This window comes from Bos indicus, chromosome 3 (genome assembly GCF_029378745.1).
Source record: "Bos indicus isolate NIAB-ARS_2022 breed Sahiwal x Tharparkar chromosome 3, NIAB-ARS_B.indTharparkar_mat_pri_1.0, whole genome shotgun sequence".
NCBI classification, from domain to species: Eukaryota; Metazoa; Chordata; class Mammalia; order Artiodactyla; family Bovidae; genus Bos; species Bos indicus.
The window spans coordinates 96,358,713-96,379,537 of record NC_091762.1 but is presented as its reverse complement, the minus strand read 5'-3'; the positions used below and the strand labels follow the sequence as shown (position 1 = coordinate 96,379,537).

At 41.0% G+C, this 20,825-nt stretch overlaps 1 protein-coding gene across 8 annotated transcripts in view; it reads left to right on the top strand.

Annotated features, from left to right (window-relative positions):
* The window catches only part of ELAVL4 (ELAV like RNA binding protein 4), a 94,628-nt gene that overhangs the window by 40,999 nt on the left and 32,804 nt on the right, over window positions 1-20,825 (top strand). For 5 of the 8 annotated variants that reach the window (XM_070786568.1, XM_019958413.2, XM_019958412.2 and 2 more), the window contains exon 2: window positions 1,786-2,026. The exons of the other annotated variants lie outside the window; for them this stretch is intronic. In XM_070786568.1, coding sequence (XP_070642669.1) covers window positions 1,786-2,026 — 241 coding nt within the window. The remainder of the gene's footprint in view (window positions 1-1,785; window positions 2,027-20,825) is intronic. 8 annotated transcript variants of the gene reach the window in all.

Genomic DNA, 20,825 nt, shown 5'->3' with positions numbered 1-20,825 from the left:
AGCTACTAGTAATCAGATATCTGCTAAGCTTGGGTTTCCTTGTCTATAAAAAAACACAGAGGATGTTAGAATATGCCTCACTCCTTTCTGGTGGGGAGTCAGTGAGAGAAGTCACATCAGGTAACTTGCAGTGCCACCAGGGAAGCCCAAGAATACTGGAATGGGTAGTCTATCCCTTCTCCAGGGCATCTTCCCCACCCAGGAATCAAACCAGGGTCTCCTGCATTGCAGGTGGATTCCTTACCAGCTGAGCTACCAGGGGGGAAGCCCTAGAATGACTTTAATGGATATCAATGATTGTGGTTATGTTCCCACCACTATTCAGGCACTTTACATATATTCTGTCACCAGATCCTTCTTAACACCTTGCAAAGCAGGCAGCATTGTTCTTCTCCTCTTTCAAATGAGGAACACTAAGGTTCTCAGAGTTCAAGTCCCTTACCCAAAGTTGTACAACTAGGGAATGACAGAGCATGATCCCATTTCCAAGGAGCTGATGTTCAATTTCACAGAAGATGGAAATAACACCGTAAAGATGAGGAAGGGATGGAGCTCAGATAGAATGGAAAAGTGGGACTGATGGACTGCATTCGGGCCAGGAAAACTGGGTACAGGCCTAGACTCTGCCCCACTTTCCTGTGATGACAAAGAAATCTCTGGATGTCTCTGGAATTCATCTCCAACAGGAGAGTTTTGAACTGAATTGTATTGCCTGAAGTGCCTTCTTTCTGGCTCTGCAGTTTTCTGATTCTCAGTGCTTGTCATACCATACAAGGCATCTTCCTGAACCAGCTCCATGAGCTTAAACCCACTTTTCATGTAAAACCTAATTCTAACAACATCTTGGGACTTTCCCTGAGTACCCCTGTCCTTTAAGCAGGTTTGATTGCTCCTCCATTACATGGCCACTGTCCAATTGCAGCCCTTTGCCTTCTATGTCCTCTGTGGACTGTAAGCTCCTTGTGGATAGAGACTGAGGCTTGTCTCTTTATTCCACGCATGCTGCCTCAAACAGTTAACACATTCGTGGAAATATTTCTTTAAGTAACTATTTAAATACATAGAAGTCTTTTTTTGAGTAATGTGTGAAAGGACCATCTGGGGCTGGACTAGACTTGAAGTAGAGACCTAGAGAGAACTTTCCTTCATGTTTTTTTATTTTATTTGAGGTCCAGGAGAAACAATAACAGAGTAGCTGGGGAGAAGCATCATTAGATAACTTTGTAGCTCCCCAGCGTGCTTTTATGAAATCTAAAGTTTGATCATTATTAAGCATCAGTGAAAATCTAAACCCTTCCCATATGAAACAGCCCCACTTAATTTAATGTCATTTTACTTTATGAGATAGTTAATAAACAGGTACTGTATTTGATCTTGTGAGCGTAGCCCTCTATGTTTAGCTTTTTCAGCTTTAATGGAACTATAATTTTAATCATGATTATTACTTTACATTTTAATTATAATTTGGTGTGGCTTAAGTATACATTTCTGAGAGTGATTGTGTAATGAAAACAGGAATTAGCTTTTCATTAACAAAATAATGGGAGAGTTCCCACTGCATTCTAGTCTGTGTTCAAAATCTATGGGCTGGCCTAAAAATAGCAAGGGGAGTTTAACATTTTGGTTAAAAACATGTTTCTAAATTGGCTGTGTTCACAACCTCATCTCTTTTGCTCCATCCTGCTTTATCTTGTTCCCTTTCTTTACAAAAAATAAAATCAAATCTTGAAAGAGACTTTGTGTCTTTGAGATATCAAAAGGCTTAATATTTTTATTTTTATTTAGATAATTAGCACCATGGAGCCTCAGGTGTCAAATGGCCCGACATCCAATACAAGCAATGGACCCTCCAGCAACAATAGAAACTGTCCTTCTCCCATGCAGACAGGGGCAGCCACAGATGACAGCAAAACCAACCTCATAGTCAACTATTTACCCCAGAATATGACCCAGGAGGAATTCAGGAGTCTCTTTGGGAGCATTGGTGAAATAGAATCCTGCAAACTCGTGAGAGACAAAATTACAGGTACGCTCTTCTTCACTATTCTAGGCTTGGGATTCACAGCCACCTTGTTCCATTAGAAATGCAGACTTTGGCAGGAGTGCGTGTGTGTGGTGGTGGCTTTGAGTGTTTGTAGCTTGTGTCCTGCATTCAAGGATAGCATGGTTACAGTCACAAATGCATATGTGTGTGAATACTACATGCAACCGCTTTGCGGACTGGTAGGACCAGGAAGCAGATAAAGATTTTGGAGCTTCCTCAGCTTTGCTTTATGTGAAATAATCCTTTGGTTGTATCCTCTTTTATTCTTAATCAGCCACCCCTACACTCTGTTCTTTAGTTCTCAGTTCTGCCCTCTGTCCCCAACCCCGTACTCGTCTTTGTCTGTTTATCCCTTTCCTCTTAAACGTTTGGTTCGTGTGTGTCCAGTGTTCTTCCATGTGTCCGAGACAGTGTTTTAGAGGTGGCTATTGTCGTCACAACTGCCCATTGTCCCTGGGAATAATAGGCCTTAAGGAGAGCAGATTATCCTGGAATAAATCTACTCTGTCATGGGAGGGAGATGCTACATGAAGGAATTTTATGTTATGTGTTTGTTGTGAAGATACTCTTTGAGAATTCAGAGACTTTTTACTGGAAAGTAAAACAATACCCTACCCTTCAATACTTGAAAGCTTTAGGTTGTGATTTTTTTCTAATTGACAGTCATTCATTGAGGACCTCGCGTCTGCCAGATACTGACGCTATAATCCTTTGGGGCTGGGGCTGGGGGTCGTTTCCCTGTAATCTTTCTGGAAGTGAGAATGTTTTCTTAGAAAAATATTGGACTACATCGTGATGGCAGTGAAGCTGCTATGCTTTGATGCTCCCCTCCTAAAATCATTCACACTCAGCTTTGAGTATTTATCATTTTTGAATGTTGACTTTTATTTCCCTCTCTCTGGACAGTTTAACTGAAGAGCAGCTGGCCTATATAGGAAAAAGGAAACTTTAAAATATTGAAATACGTTATCTTGATTTTTAAATCAGAGAATACAGTGTATTTGTGTGCATGTAGCCATATTCTCCAATTCTTCTGATTCCCTTGTCAATTTGTCCCCTATATATATTATTTTGAAAAATCATAAAACTCAAATAATTGTCAACATATAAAAATCACATAACTCACCAAACTTAATTTCCTCTTCTGTAAAGTTGGAAAATAATACTTATCTTAAAGGATTTTTTGTGAGGACTAAATGGAAGATTGGATATATACTGCCTAGCACAATGCATCTTGCATAGTAGTCTCTCAGTAACGGGGAGGGTATTATTATTATAAGTACAGTTAGTATGTTTCAAGAAGAGTGACTAGAACAGAGAAATTTTATCAAGGTCTCCAAATAGGGCCACGGCTTTGGTGTTCTTATCCCAGAGCCCTGGATCATCCATCCTTTGACAGAACTGCCTATGCTGTCAGAAAGCCAATGTTTAGATTCCTGAATAATCTTTATATAATAGGATGATAATTCAAACCAAATTAAAACCAGTTAACCATATGATTCTTCCTCCTACTCCTGTATGGAAAATGTATTTTTGGTATAGCCTTACCTTCTAAATAGGGACTCTGCCAGCTATCTTAGTGAATATTATTAAGCACCTTTTCAAAAGAGTTCCTTTAGAAGTGTAGTGAGATTTTTCAGAAGTACTGATTCATGGTGTTGTTCTTTGTTTTCTAAAGACACATGTTTAAACAAGCAGATTCCTTTACTGAAAGAATGCTAATTTGGTAGTTCACTGAGTGGATTTGAATAGGAGTGACAGCTTCGAAGACAGCCTTTAATTTGGTATACAAAACCAAAATTGTCAACTTGGGTTTGTTTAGCACCCTCTCCAGCACAAGCAGAGACATACAGTGGCATCTGAGCTTAAAGAAGAAGCTTATGGGTTGAAGGCAGAAATACAATTCAGGCATAAATTTATAATTATGCATTTTTTAATTCAGGGAGAAAAAGAATTTTATTTGCAGAGAACTTATGGGAATGAGGCAGGGAAATATAGAAAGACCAGAGATATTTGCCCTCATTTGGTAGCAGTGTTTAATAAAAGTAGAACTTGTGGCTGTAAAGAGTGCTTATTAAATTCTTCATTTACACTACCTAATTAATTCTAGCATTTTAAATTAACAGTGAAACTGGTCCCTGCTGTACCATTCCATAGATGCAGCATATTTCCTCCATCCACCCGTTGTTCAGGTTTAATTGGCTACGCTAAAAGTCAGAGAAGGAGAGAGAGAGAGAGACTGTGGGGAGGTAGGGACGGAGTGGGGATCTCTCTAGTGGAAGACCCTCTGAGGCCTGCATTTGGGGTTAAGTGATAACACAGGCTGGGAGGCTGAGGTTTCACCTGCCAAGTTAAAAGGCTGCTGGTGGTGGTTCAGAAGTCAGGGTAAATGACATCATAGGTATTTTTGTTGCCCTGATTTTTAACATCCCAGTCCCCCCTTTTCCTCCAACACCTCCTACAGATCTCAATGCATCTCGATCCTGTGAAGTTTACAGGGAGTTCTAAATACCCAGTGGGAGGATTAGGGGGTGGGAAGTGGCAAAAAGATAAGAATTCAAGATTAAGATTTTCCAGCCTAACCACTCCCTAAGAGAATGTAATCGATCTCCTTAGAAAGTTCTGGCTTCTGAAAGTACAGGAGGGTGGGGAGGGAGGGAAGGAAAGAAGGAGGGAAGGAGGGAAACAGAAACTGTTAATGGTGTTGCCAGTAGGCTGGCTTCACTCCTTGCTGTGGGCTGTCAATGAATTCTCCATTTGAATTTGGGCATGGACTTAAGTGTCATGCGGCCGAGAACATACTTGCTATTATTTATCAAGCACTTACTCTAGGCCAGGTACTTACTGGACACTGAACATACCTTATTTTATTGAACATTGAGAACAACCTCCATTTCCTTAGATGAAGACGCAGAAGCTTAGTGAGGTTTAGTACCTTACCGTGGCAGCACGGTTTATTAGCAGGTGATGGAGCTGGGATTTGCTCCCCGTTTCCAAAAGCGTGATCTTACATGGAAGCATGTGACGACGCCCCTGCCTGTGTTACCTGAAGATAGCCGCTAAGCCTCCCCCATAACCCAGTGAAACATGGCATTCCTCTGAGCAGCAGTTGCTCCACTCTGCCAAGTCTACGTAATGCACCATGGCTTAAAACAAGACCCCTGTGTATAACCAGAGGCAAAGATAACAATATTTATCATCCTCTGGGGATATAACTCAGCCTTCAGTGGAGACTCAAATTTACTGAAAATGCCAGGTTTAAGATTCCCTTACAGTGGTTTTGGACATCTCTGTTACTTATCTTCTCAGAGATATTAGATTTTCTTTTTTCCAATTGGGAAAGGACACTTATCAGGATAATCTAGGTACCGGGGAGAGAAAATATATGTTGCAAGTTGCTTTTGTGTGCATCTGTGAACACAAGGAGGCTCTGGAAGCTATGTTCTTTATTTTTCTCCATCCACCTGCACCTCTGCTCCTGGAGAGAAAGGAAGATGGCATGTGTCCTGCAAGGATTCATGCCACCGAGGAACTCAGGCAAAGAACACCAAACCCCTGGTAGAAATTCTGTTATTCCTGTGGACTGTGGATAATTGAATTAAGTTCTTTTTTGTTGTTGTTGCCTTTTTGTTTTTCAGGCTTTGAGATTGCATTTCTGAATCCAGGTTCCTAGATGATTAGTATTTTAGGGGAGGAAACATATGGCTGAACCAGGATAGTTAGGTGGCTCATGGTATATCTTAAAGCCAGCACAGCTGGAATGCTAAATTGCATCTTTATAATTGTCTCTCTTGTTATCACCCCTCTCGAAAAGGAACAGAAAAAGGAGGGAGGAAAGTAACAAAGAAAATTCCCCAGAAATAAATCAGTGTACGATAGCAAGGAGTTTTGATCTGCCTATCTAGACTGATTATTTGCATCATGGTGATAAAAAAAGAGTTATATTTTTACTTGGTATCACTCTTCATGTACCCATGCAGTATGGTTTTTAAGAGTAGTTTTCTATCCATTTCAGGCAAATGAGAACTCTGAAGTGGGGGTTTAAGGATGGGGTGGTCCAAAATGAACATTATGCATTATAAAACTGAATATATGGAGTGACCAGTATATGAAATAGACTATATGGACTGTGGGTGGTTGAGGAAAGGTGAAGTCTCCATTAGCTAGAGCTATTGAGGTGGCATTTGAAGAATGGGGTTAGGATTTAGGTAGACAGAAGAAAAGCAAAAGGAATGGAGCAAAAATTCCAGTCTAAGAACAAAAGTCTTTTTTTATTCTTCTGTGCTTTGGACAAAGGAAGTAAAGCCGGGTCATGCCTCTCAGACGCAGTCCTCTCATACTGAAGTGCTGCCAAGTGAAGTTAAGCATATGAAAACATTAAGTCAGGGACTTCCCTCACAGTCCAGTGGTTAAGATTCAGAGCTTCCAATGCAAGGGGTGTCCATTCAATTCCTGGCCAGGAAACTAAGATCCCACATGCTGTGCCCTGGGGCCAAAACACAGAACATTATCAGTTAGAGTTGCACCTGATGGACAAAGACAACATTTCCTAAACCCCACCTCTAATCCATCTTTTCATTCTTCCTTTATAATATATGACTTTGGCGTAATTAATATTATCATTTAGTGGAAAGAGCATAATAAGGCAAAAAAGATGCTTCACTACTGGAGGCATGAGGGTGAATGCTTTGCCACAGCCTTTGTGTGTAGAATCACAGCTCTAATTAAAGGAACCAACTCAGTGTTGATTCAGTGACACTGGGTAACTTCTGTTCTTTCTTAGATTTGTGAAAGTGCTAATAATTCCCTCTCAGGAGGTAGGATTGGACTACAGCAGTGGGTGGTTGGGGGTTAGGGGTTGGGAGGAAGCTATGTCTGTTAGAGCATCAAGGCCAAGAGGTATTACATAGGATACAGTCTCTTGGGTTCAAGAGGGAGAGGTGAGTGAGGGTTGTGGGTTACCTTATGTTACCTCATATATTTACAAGGAACTGGACTAATAGGGACATTGTGGGAATTTAATTGTTTTGCTTCTAAGATAACATTATTAACAATTAAAAGGCTCTAAAAAAAAATCCTAAAGTACAAAAATGCTTTGAATTTACTTCTGAAATGTCAGTTCAGCCCTGGGGTAAGTTTATTGATGTAATTTCTGACAGCATCCAGCAAAGACAAATAAAAATAATAGCAGCAGCTTTTGTATGTTTTTGTGTGCTTTCTGTGTATTCTGGATACTATATTACAAGCTTTAAATATAGTCGCTCATTTAAATAGTAAATTGGGACTTCTTGGAGATTCATAATCATAGCCAGTGTTTATTGAGTGCTTACTATGTGCTGATCATTGGGCTGAGATCAATAAATGAAGTTTCATGTAATTCCCAAGACAGTCATTTTACAGTCCAAGAAACTTGAGCTCAGGAGCAGTTGAGTCATTTACCCAAGATGACTTAGCTTCCAAGTATGGGAGCTGGGACTTGAACTCTTGGCTCTCTGACTAATTGTGAGTTGTCCCATTATAGTTTATCTCTGCCAGTTTCCCTAAAAATACTAAACTGACATCTCCCCCTTGCAAACCAACACAATTTATATTACCTAGGGAATGAAAACTTTTAGTACAGGGAAAATATAATTAGAGTTTAAAATCTTTTGTCTCGGAAGATAGCATGATATGCATTAAAAAAAAATACCAGTGACCAGTAAGGTCACTGCTTACCTGAACAGAAAGAATAGACTTCGAGTGGTTCTTATCTTCAAATTCTCTCTTCACAAGATACCCCTCACTGTGTTCTCCTTTTCTTTATCTTCCAAGCACTGTGTTGAAATGGATGCCGCCTTAAGTTTAAGCATACTTAAAACCCAGCCTCAATTATGCAGATCCAAGAAAATCCCAAGATATTGATTAGCTAAATGAACTTTTCTACATGCACATCAGAGGGATATGCGTTAGCAATGGGAAGGGTAGAGGAAATAGTAGCATTTATCAGCATATTTTGCTGCTGATTTTGCAAATGTACTTGATACAGTGCAATGTGCCTCCTGAATTCAGAGGAAAATCAGGCAGATTTGCATCTATTATTTTATTTATCACCTCCCTGCAGTCATTTTATACACATTCCACAAAGAAGAGTAAAAGAAATTTGAGTTGTTGACTTGGGGAGAGGATTGATTATTGTTGGGGGTTGAATGGAAAATTTTTAGTTAAGGAGAAGATTTGACAGACTAATGGGGTTACAAAACAGGAGAATAGGGGTCTGCTTTATTAAGGGGAACTTAAAGAACTCCAAAATGTTAAGTGCAAACCGTGAACCATATAATCATTGTGCCTCTTACACACCCATCAAGGGCAATCAGGGACCTCCCATCCTTTCTAATTAGGACAGGTTGGCAATTGAGTGGAGCTGTGAGGCTTAGAGCTTGTGCAGGTACATTCTGTTTCTTTCAACATATTTTTTCCCCAGGACGGCAATAGGCAGGATTATAGACCAGGTATGGTTTCCTTTTGCCCCCTGGCTATCTTTCCCTTCATCTTCCCTTCCAAATCAGATGGTTCTGTCCTGCTTCTGAACTCAGATAACCGTAGGAAAATATTCTCACATCCCAAGAGAGGTGTCTCAAGGGATTTTTACCTGGGATGTGAATCAGGACTGAGTATTTTAAGGATTTTCTATTTCTGTACTTTAACTGGCTGTTTGGTTCCTAAGACCAATTCCCTGTTCACTCAGCCACCCCTCCTCCCCCCAACACACACACACACACACACACACACACACTCTCTCTCTCTCTCTCTCTCTCTCTCCACTTCTCTTCCCCCCTTCTCTATAGAATGACCTGGTTGATTGAGACTAGGAACTAAGTAGGAAGGTAATGTCTAACTGAAATTTCCATACATTATCTAAAAATGTAATTCATCAGCTTCAGGGTAGGAGGAAAGTGCTTTCTGAAATGTGTTAATGGGAAAATCATTTTTTCTTGTCTTCTGTGAGCTGTGATAGTGGTGATTTTTTTCATTCTCCCCCACCCCACCCCGTACTGCTCTTAACTGATGAACTTTGTTACCTTTTATTCCTTGTCAGAACTAAAGATCTTTAAGTTGCCTTTTTGTTTTTCCTACAGTCCCAAAATTGAGCTTTGATGGGAGAAGATATTTCTAGTTTGGAGAAAAGATAAAATTCAGATGGAGACCATATAGTTGTATAAGGCTTTTACATTTGTGAAAGATTTTCAATCAGCCAACTTTATTTATTTAGTGTCTGCTCCCTCAGACCAAATAAATGTTATATCTTTTCCTTCTATTCTCTTAAATTCTGTATCAGAGTCTGTGAGGAAGCTAAAGAGAATAAGACGTAGTTTGTGCCCGCATGTTGCTGCTAGCACGGCCAATGAGTAGAGGAAGTCAGGACAAATTACAGGGCCCTACAGCAGTCTGCAGGTCTGGGAGTGGCTGGGAGCCCATGTGACGCATAAAGGTGGTGCCACATTTGCTGTTTTCTGTGCGTTGGCGGCAGGGGAGTGGGGGGCGGGGCGGTGCAGGAGGGGCCTAGTGGTTGGGCGGGGGATGTTTGTTTTGTTTTTCACCAAAGCCCAAACTTGCTTTTCCTGACCCTTGCTGTTAATTTCACTGGAAAGAGAGCACAAAAGGATTCATAACAGAACAATGAAGTTGGCGGTTTGATGAGGTACCTACTGTGTGTCAGGCCTTCCCGGGTGGCGCTAGATCCCCTCAAGGAGCGCATGGCAACCCACTCCAGTATTGTCTAGAGAATCCCATGAACACAGGAGCCTGGAAGGTTACGGTCCGTGCTTAGTCGCTCAGTCGTGTCTGATTCTTTGAGACCCCATGGGCTGTAGCCCACCAGGCTCCTCTGTCCATGGAGATGCTCCAGGCAAGAAAACTGGAGTGGGTTTCCATGCCCTTCTCCAGGGTATTTTCCTGACCCAGGCATCGAACCCAGGTCTCGCACATTGCAGGCAGATTCTTTACCATCTGAGCCACCAGGGTAGCCCATGAATACAGGGAGTAGGTAGCCTATCGCTTCTCCAGGTATCTTCCTGACCCAGGAACTGAACCAGGGTCTCCTGCATTGCAGGTGGATTCTTTATCAGCTGAGCTACCAGGAAAGCCCTAGGGTCGCAAAGAGTCGGACACAACTGAAGTGACTTAGCACACATGCACACAGTACTGTGTGTCAGCAACGGTCAGACACATCATGTATGTTATCTCATTGAAGCTTTGTACCAGTTATGCATGGTCCATGGTATTATCTCCATTTTACAGATCAGAAAGCCAAGGATAAGAATCAGTTAGTTGCACAGCACTGTTTACAATAGCCAGGACATGGAAGCAACCTAGATGTCCATCAGCAGACGAATGGATAAGAAAGCTGTGGTACATATACACAATAGAGTATTACTCAGCCATTAAAAAGAATACATTTGAATCAGTTCTAATGAGGTGGATGAAACTGGAGCGTATTATACAGAGTGAAGTAAGCCAGAAAGAAGAACATCAATACAGTATTCAGTTCATACTAATGCATATATATGGAATTTAGAAAGATAGTAATGATAACCCTATATGCGAGACAACAAGAGAGACACAGGTGTATAGAACAGTCTTTTGGATTCTGTGGGAGAGGGCAAGGGTGGGATGATTTGAGAGAATGGCATTGAAACATGTATATTATCATATGTGAAATGGATCGCCAGTCCAGGTTCGATGCATGACACAGGGTGCTCAAGGCTGGTGCACTGAGATGACCCAGAGGGATGGGAGGGGGAGGGAGGTGGGAGGGGGGGTTCAGGATGGGGAACACATGTACACCCATGGTGGATTCATGTCAATGTATGGCAAAAGCACTACAATATTGTAAAGTAATTAGCCTCCAATTAAAATGAATAAATTTATTTTTTAAAAAAAAGAATCAGCTGGAGAATACAAAGCCTATGGTATTTCTGTTACCTTACTACTCTGCCGTTGCTGAATGAAAATGAATAAAACATCAGCTATGGGTGTTCAGAGGAGAAAAGGATCACCGTGGGCTGGGGTTCTCAGAGCAAGTGTCAAATAGGAGTGAGCCGTGAACTTGGTAGAGAGTAGATTATCCGAGATGAGTAGACACAGAGAAAACAGCTGAGCCAAGCTTCAGAGACATCGTCAAGGGATAGTGAATAAAACAGGCAGAACTACTCCTTGGAGTAAAGTTAGGACTCACTTTGTGTTGATGAAATAAGGTCAGAGTGGTTAAGTAATTTATATAAGGTCACAGCTAATAAGTTGTGAAACTGAGATTTGAACCCAAGTCTGTCAGACTCCAAAGTCTGTGTTCCTTCTACTTTGCCAATAAATAACCTGACCTAACACAGGAGGTGGACAACTTGGCAGACTTCTCATGGTGATTTGGGAATTACTGTTTTTCTCACTGAGGTCAGAGTCATGTTCTCTAGTGAGTCTCTTTCCAAAAACTTCAGTTTCGCACTGATTTATAAGTTTGGTTTTCTGCTTGGCCCTTGTTTTGTTGTTGGATGTCTAGTGAGACAGGGCCCAATCTACACTGAGTGGAATACAGCTAATTAGGGTAATTACTCTAACTCCTATGGCCGCCTCTCTTCACAAACATCTTAAATCAGATTAAATAATTTTATTGGTAGTATGACCGTGAAAGGTATACTTAATAACCCCTGATATTTGCCTTTCATGTTTATTTGCAAAGGTTTTTATACTCAGTACTTCTTCTGACCCTATTAAAGTACCCAATATCGGCAATGTCTATACTTACTTTACAGATAAGACCAGTGCACCTCAAAGAAGAAACTCTTGACTTCTTATTTTCCTTTCTTCCTCTTTTTTCCTTTCTTTGCTTGTTTCCTGTCCTACCTCCTCTTTCTGCCTTATTTATTTATATGCCATTTGATCCAAAAAGAATTTGAATTGACTTATGAGATAGAAAAGAGCTAAAATTTAAATAGCCATAGATTTAAAAAAAAAAACAAGGTAGAAGGGAAATAGTAGAATGGTAAAAGGAGACCAGAGAGAAAGTTCATAAATTAATTGTGGCTAGATGACTCATCTCAGAAGTAACAGACCACCTCCCCAAAACCACCTAGTCTGAGTTTTCTTTACATCAAGGAAACGTGGATGATAACAACCTTGATCCCATTCTCAAGTGGTAACCAGGTTCCCAGCCCTGCTCCCTTCCCACCACACTCACTAGAGCCTCTGATCATGAAGACTGTTGCCAATTATCCTATAGGTTGGGGTATGAAGCCTGAAATCACATACATAGAGTTTTCTTTTTTTCAAATTAAATCCATGTTGGATTGATAGACTTGTTTTTTATGGCTGGGGCAGGCAGCCAACAGAGAAGCTGCCTGAGTGGAGTCCCTGTTTTCATTAATAAAAGGTATAGACAGTTGAAGCAGGCTTCCTTGCCTGCTGCCCTGAACTGAGATGCAGGTGGCTTCTGAGTCTCCACAGTCACTCTGTCCCCTTTACATCCCAGGGTTGGGCATGCAGAAACATCAGACCTCTGCACCCATCTCCCTGGTGAGGATTCCTACACTGAGTTCTGGCAAGTTCCCCATCATCCAGGACCCTGAGCTGGTTAATAAACAGGAGAAACAAATGTCAGCCTCACTTCCAGGTACTGACCCTGGAAGCTGCAATTAGTCCTCAGCTGCCTTTTCTCTCCCCAGTGGCCCTCACCTGTCAGCGGAGCATTCCCAGTGAGACAGACCACCCTTTAACTACAAAAGAAATGAGCACTACCCAAGAGCTCTACAGTCCCCAACACACACACACACACACACACACTCACATACTTTCTGGTCAAAAACACCAGATGCCAGAAAAAAGAAAACCAGATGCAATGCATTGGACTAACCAAAGGTGGGACAGGTGTCAAACTCCTGTACCACAACCCCCCTCCCCACACACACACACTTAGTAGAAGTGGGCATGCCCTTGCATAGGTCTGTATTCACCTAGACCTCCATTCTCAGTGTACAATATAAAGATAAATCTTTACCTTCTTTGAACGGTACTTGTGAGTTCAAACCAAATGCCACATGAAGACACTTGTAAACTAAAGCAATAAATGGGACGGGCCCCTTCTATCTCATAACTCCTTCCCGCTTCTCTCCAAGGGTTCTACCAACTGGGCCAGCAGATGGATAAAGGGAGAGGAGTGGAGAGGAGTGTAAAAGTGGATTTCTGTTCTGGTGTAGTCCTCAGCATGTTATTCCAAGGAGCAAGTACGACGCAGGGTGTGAGAAGGCCGAAGAATGGAACGGGAACTTAGATTTATTAAGTACTGCTAGACGCCAGCCCCTCTGTTATCTCATTTAATCCTGGTCTTGCCCGCAAGAGGTAATGGTGGCCCTGTTTTTCAGATGAGAAAACTGAGGCTCAGAAAGTTTAAAATGACTGACCTGAAGTCACACACTTGGCAGGCGACCAAGCTGTGTACCTGTGTCTGTCTGACTACATGCTGCGGCCAGTTGGGTCAGGAGACCTTCACAGAGAGGGTTCCTTGTATTCTGCTGTTTCATCCTGAGTCGTGAACGTGGCTGTGTAGGATGATCCTGGTAAGCCTCAGAGATAACTACAGTAATAATGCACAGCAGTTTTAGTGGCTCTGGAAGATTATAAATGAAAGCCTTTAGTTCAGTATTGGAAAATGTCAGGACGGTTTCTGAGAATTATTTAAAAATCATACCAGCTTTTATGAGTGGCAGCATGAGGAACTGGAAAGAGTCACCAGGTTCTTATTCTAGCTCTAGCTCTGGGCCATTCAGTACCTCAATGCCTCATTTTATGCTGGGCATAAAATGGCAATGACACTGGCTCTTTCCACCTTGCCATCTGTTGTGACATCAGATGAGCTAATGTGTCCATAAGTAGTTAAAGAGCTACACCAATTCAGGACATTACTGTGGTCACCCAGAAGGTAGGCTACTGTAAGCAGGGGATCTGAGGGTAAAATAAATACTAAAACCCCTATGATAAGCTAGCTTTGCTTTCTAGTCCAGATGTTTTGTTCAGTTATCTACGTACATCTCAACAAAAGCTGATTACCTCTTTCAGACATCAGCGTGTAACTGTTATTAATGCTCAAGCTGATCAAATTACAATGCCACAGATCCTACTTGTGCTTTAATATTAGATTTTGGATTCCGGTCTATAATGAATGATTTTTCTCCATGCATTGGAAAAATTGGTTAGCAGAGTTCATAAGAAAGTTTAATTAGCAGGCTGTTTGTGAAAATAGCGGCTGTGAGTCATCGTTCAGAATGAACTAACATTTCTTAGGGTTGGATTTGTTCTTCTGTTCCTTGAGCAGCCACACAGGATCTTTGTGTTTGGGAAGCTGATGTCTGCACGCTGCCCACTTGAACTGCATCGTGTAATAAATTAATGACAAAAACAGCAAATCTGAAAAGCTAGAGAGGAAGAGGAGGTGTAAGGTGTTTATATATTTGAGTATGTGTGTCTCTGTCTTCCAGGGAAATATCATGGACCTACTATAATCCAGGATTGTATGAGGCAGGAGAGCCTAGTGATTAAGAGCTAGCTGCCTATGCTTGTATCCCGGCCTCGCAACCTGAAAAGTGTTAGTCTCACAGTCATGTCCAACTCTTTGCAACCCCATGAACTGGACTGCCAGGCTTCTCTGTCCATGGAATTCTCCAGGCAAGAATACTAGAGTGGGCAGCCATTCCCTTCTTCAGGGCATCTTCTTGATCCAAGGATTAAACCCAGGTCTTCTGCATTGCAGATGGATTCTTTACCGTCTGAGCCACCAGGGAAGCCCTTACTAGCTGTATAACAGGCAAATTTTCATTCTTTCTGTGCCTCAGTTTTCTCATTTGTAAAATAGGGATAGTGATAGGATTGTTGTGAGCATCAGTATATGTAAAACACCCAGAACAACACCTGACATATAGTATATAATTCTCACAGCAGTTCTGTGAGGTGTATGTATTATTTGTCCTATTAAACGGGTGAGGAAACAGACTCAGAAAGGTTAAGTAACTTGTCCTAGGTCACACAGCTTCTAAGAGGCAGAGAAAAGTTGAACCCATGTTTATTTGACTCCAAAGCCTCTATTTTTATGTACAATACTAAACTTCTCTAAATGTGCCTGGTTAGTAAGGTATAGATAGTGTTCACATGTGTGCCTGTGTGTATATATACCTATAAGTGTGTATTCCTGCTTGGGGGCCCATGTAGTCACACACAATTATGTTTTGTTTTTCTCCTGGATCTTTGGTTCTCCTAGTGAAACTCCTTGAACTCGTTGCTATTGATATGTAGCAAGCTAGAACCAGACTTGTACAGTGTATGCTCAGTCTCTCAGTCGTGTCCGACTCTTTGCAACCCTATGGACTGTAGCCCGCCAGGTTCCTCTGTCCCTGGGATTTCCCAGGCAAGAATACTGGAATGGGTTGCCATTTCCTTCTCCAGGATGTACAGTGTGTACTGACATGAATATCTATACACAGATGTCTGATCTCCCCACTGTGCATTTCTGTCCTGTCTAGATTATCCCAGAAGCAAGTCTGTGTGATGTCTTCTGAGAAATAGAATCATGGACTATCACAGTGAAAAGAGACCTTAGACGTAATCTCTGGCTTGGTCTCCATGTTTTCTGCTAGCCCTTCTGGTATCTCTGGAATTGTCAATGTCCACACCCCCAACTTTAGGTTAATTATATCTTGAATTCAGTTCTGTTTCAAAGAGTAATGTTCATTTGGGAATTCTGTCTAAACTTCTTTCCCAAAGATATTTAATAGGTAATTTATGTTTAAAAAATAGTTTATGTGATTGCATGAGTTTTGGGAACTGAAGTAAATCAAGTTAGGAAGGGGTTTCTTTTTATCACTACTTCTCTAAGTCTGTGCTCATGTGTACTATAAATCTTAAAAAGAATGGTATATAATATGTAGCATTACCCAAAAAAGCTTTTCTTCTCCAACATTTTGTGGAATGTACACTCTAAACCAAGAGGAAGAAATGGAGCTCCTTAAGGTAGAAGGGAAGAAGACAATTTGGGCCAGTTACTACCTGATGACCTCATTTCTTTTGTTAAGAAAGAGGTGGGGTCATCTACTGCATGGGGATGGGCAAGTGGAGGCCTCGGTGACCCAGGAAAGTCTTTCCAACACCCAGGAGGAACAGAAAATGATGTCACATGGGTTCATCTCTCAAGCACCGGCAAAGTCCCATCATATACTCGGCATTTTAGCTGAAAATTATTGAGTACTAGATATGTTCTGGAAATTATTTACATTATGGATTCTTTTGGTCTCCTGATTGTCAGGGTGACATTTCATTTTCCATTGCTCAAAAAAGCTGAGTTATTAGAAAATGTTTACATCTGGTGATTCTCACACACATCCCAGATACGCCTTCATTTTCACCTCTCCCAGGCATCTAGCTCAATGTAATAAGGTTGGTCACACGTGCTTGGTGTCCATTCCCCATGAAGCCCTTGGCTTAAAAAAAATAATAACATAAGTTGACTTTCCTCCTCAATTCTTGCTCTACAGACTCCTTTCTGTGTGAGTTGTTTTGTTCCTAGGTTTTTCTTTCTTTCACTTCAGTTCAGTTGCTCAGTCATGTCCGACTCTGCAACCCCATGGACTGTAGCACACCAGGCTTCCCTGTGCATCACCAACTCCTGGAACTTGCTCAAATTCATGTCCATCGAGTCGGTGATGCCATCCAATCATCTCATCCTCTGTCCCTCCTCCCGTCAACCTTTTCCAGCATCAGGGTCTTTTCCAAGGAGCCAGTTCTTCACATCAAGTGGCCAAAGGATTGGAGCTTCAGCTTCAGCATCAGTCCTTCCAATGAATATCAGGACTGATTTCCTTTAGGATTGACTGGTTTGAACTCTTTGCTGTCCAAGGGACTCTGACAAGTCTTCTCCAATGCCATAGTTCAAAAGCATCATCAGTTTTTGAACCACAGTTCAAAAGCATCAGGGCATTTATTTCTTTATTTTGTCTTACTTCTTACCTGTAAGCTGAATGGTGAAGAAAAGGAAATATAGACTTTTGCTTCTTATATCTCTTCTTTTTCATGCATCTGGGGACTTTCTTTCATTTCTAACATTTGTTGGAACCAAACTGAGCTTTCAGACCATGGTCATGAGCTTCCTGATGGCACTTTGCTATCAGTGAAGTCTTTGATGGTAGGGATAGGGAGTTCCCCACAGCTATTAGTAGTAAGTCCAAGGCCAGAGAACCCCAGGTGCTTAGTTCAGAAAAGACACACTGACCAAGATTTTCCCATAAAGTTCTTCTCCAAGTCATATTTGGCATGTTGACTTATCTCTGCACAGACAATTATTTATCTCACCTCCTTTGTTGGGAGCTATGAATTTTCTTTTACTTCGAATAAAGGAAATTTTAATAGGTTTATATTCAGTTAATATTTATGAAGCATCTCCCTTTTACCAAGCCCTCTCACATACCTTATCTCGATTAATTTAAATCCCAACATGATATCAGAAACCTCCACCTGCTCTTTATAAGAACAGTGTCTGATGGGAGTTTCGAAAGCCATTGTTTTAGTGCCTAAATACAGCAATTCCTTTCTTCCACAGGCATTTCACCCAAAGACAATCTCATTTTGCCCAAAGGCTGATTACAGTGTATATAATTAGTATTAACCTGATAACTTTTTCTACCTCTTCCTTTGTCGCTAAACTCTCCGCTGATATTAGCTGCATTTCTGAAATCACCAGTTGGTTCACATTCATTCTAGGGGGAAAGTCTTGTCTGTCTGACCTCTGTGTCATGTGAGAGTAAGCCAACCAAGAATGAAGAATTCTAGTTCGTCTCTCTGGCTTGCTGGGAGTTTGCCAAATTCTCCCTCTTTTTTTTTTCCTAGTTAAAAATATTTAAAGATGTGACTATTCTTTCATGTCTGTAAGAATATTCTGAACATAAATTAATTTAATGTTGCTTCTATTAAGAATATTTTATTGCGCCAGGGTCATCAGTCTGAACACTTCTTTCTGTGTGATAAATGCTGAAAGTAAGATAGTTGTCATTGAGGCTTCTATTTTCTCCCATACATTACCTAGAGTATTTTTTCCTTTTTTTTAAGTCTAAATTCTTGATACTGGCTTTTTATCCTATGAATTGCCTTTCTTTCCTGAACAGACAGAAGAAAAATGAGGTTCAGATTAGTTCTTAAATTCTACCTGATGAATTTATTGAGGCTTATTATTGAAAAGTATGTTTGAAGATCTGTTTGGAACAACTAATTTTATAGGGTGGGCTTCCCTGGTGGCTCAGACAGTAAAGAATCTGCCCGCAGTGCAGGAGACCTGAGTTCAATCCCTGGGTCAAGAATATCCCGTGGAGAAGAAAATGGCAACCCACTCCAGTATTCTTGCTTGGAGAATTCCATGGACAGAGGAACCTGGCAGGCTACAGTCCACGGGGTCACAAAGAGTCGGACATGACTGAGCGACTAAACAACAACAATTTTATAGGATAAACCAAAAGGGTAAATTAACCAAAAAAAAAAAAAAAAACCTCCTTTGAGAATTGGTTGATTGTCTTTCTTTATGAAACAGTGTACTTTGTAGCTGGTCCTTCTTGCTTTGGGGACTCCGGGAAATCATCATATATATACTCGGAATTTCCATGTACCTTACCCCAGTAGCAGAGGTAGTACTTTACATCTACTTGAACAGGTTGGTTGATATTGTCTCTGAAGTCAGGAAACTCTGTTAAAAGCCTGTGTGAGTCCACACAGATGAACTTGTGTCTTGGGATCTGAGGCCTCTGAATATCAGTTTTCTCAATGGTAAATGGCAGTGATCATGCCTACCTTGTAGGATTGTTTTAGGAAGCAGAAGAGATGATATAAATAAAGCCGTCAGGTAGAATTTGAACGTTCTCACCACAGAAAAAGATAAATATGTGTTGATAAACTAGATGGGAGGAATCCTTTCACAATGTATACACATATCAAATCATCATGATGTACACTTTATCTTACAAGCTTATTTGTCAAATTATACCTCCATAAAGCTTGAAAAAAAAAAAAAATAAAGCACTCAGTACAGTGACTAACACATAGTAAGCCCTCAAAAAAAAAAATGATATCTATTTGGTTACTATTTATTTGCTTATTGAATTCATGCATTCATTTAGTCATTCAACACAGATTTATTGAAAGCCTACAATGTGCCAGACATGGGTTATGCCAAGATTAATAAGACCTGTATCCCTGTCCTAAGGAGTTTAGGGTCCTTTGAGAGACACAGTTGGTTCGACAAGTTTATATCAAATGCCCACTATGGACCAAGTGCTTTGCTTATTTTCATCTTGATGTCACATGATGAGTTTTCAACTGGGAAATTACATCTTCTTAGGAAGCCAGAATGTAGCCTCTGGAAATAACCAAGTACTGCTTCAATGTAATTTTAAATACTTTGGGAAATCAGAAGAAGGAAGGCTGGGTTCTGTCCTTTTTTAATAGTGCTTGTTGTTGGCAGAGAACTGAGGCACTCAAAATTTCAGATGTCTAAATGGTTTCTGAATCTGTGCCAGACTATGGGGAGATCTCTTATATACATCTGAGCACTCAACTTGGAGTCGGTATTGTCAGTTCAGGTTGATATCAACAGTATTGACCTCCTGGAAGTGATAGTTATAAACTGAGTAGCAGTCTTCTCTCCTCAAGGAGTAGATGCTCAAACTGTCCCCTCCTCCTGGAATGCTCTTGTCTGTCTATTGCCTGGCTATCTCGTCTCATATCAGTCTTTTCCAATTAGTCTCAGCTCATATATATCTTCTAGAAAATCCTCTCGCCTTCTCTCCATCATAACACTTAGCCACACTCTACTATAGTTGTTGATTCACAGTTCTGATTTTCTTACTAGGCCGTGAACTGCTTGCTTCTTACTTGGTCGTCTGGTGCTGAATTTGTAGGAGACTCAAAGAGGATTGATAGTTAAGTCTTTTCCAAGACTGTCATTCCGTGACATACCAGGTCCAGTTTGAGAGACACAGTCAGTGTAGAAGATGGGAATGGAATACTTTGGGGTATATATGGGAATTAAATGGAAAGAATGAGGATTTGAAAATAGTCCTAGAAAACTCAGGCTCTCTGGAAGTCTCAGGCACACTGTGCTTTGTCAGGGCAAATGTTTAACACACAAATAAGCACATATTGAAGAAATCAGGGCACAGCAGAAGGGTACAGGCTCTGGAATCAGATGAGTCTGGCTACTATTCTCCAGCCAAATAACCCTGGTATGTTGCTTCTCTTTTTGAGGCCTCAGTTTCCCCTTCTGTAAAACAGGGATAGAAATGCCTGCTTCAGAGACTATAAAGATTTAGATAATAATGTATGTAAAGAAGGAGATCAGCCCTGGGTGTTCTTTGGAAGGAATGATGCTAAAGCTGAAACTCCAGTACTTTGGCCACCTCATGCAAAGAGTTAACTCATTGGAAAAGACTCTGATGCTGGGAGGGATTGAGGGCAGAAGGAGAAGGGGACGACAGAGGATGAGATGGCTGAATGGCATCACTGACTCGATGGACGTGAGTCTGAGTGAACTCCGGGAGCTGGTGATGGACCGGAAAGCCTGGCATGCTGCGATTCATGGGGTCACAAAGAGTTGGACACAACTGAGTGACTGATCTGATCTGATATGTAAAATGCTTAGCCCACAGTATGTGCTTAATAAATATTCTCTATTATTTTTATTTTCTCATTTAGAAAATCAGGATAAACTGTGGACATGGGGTCTCAA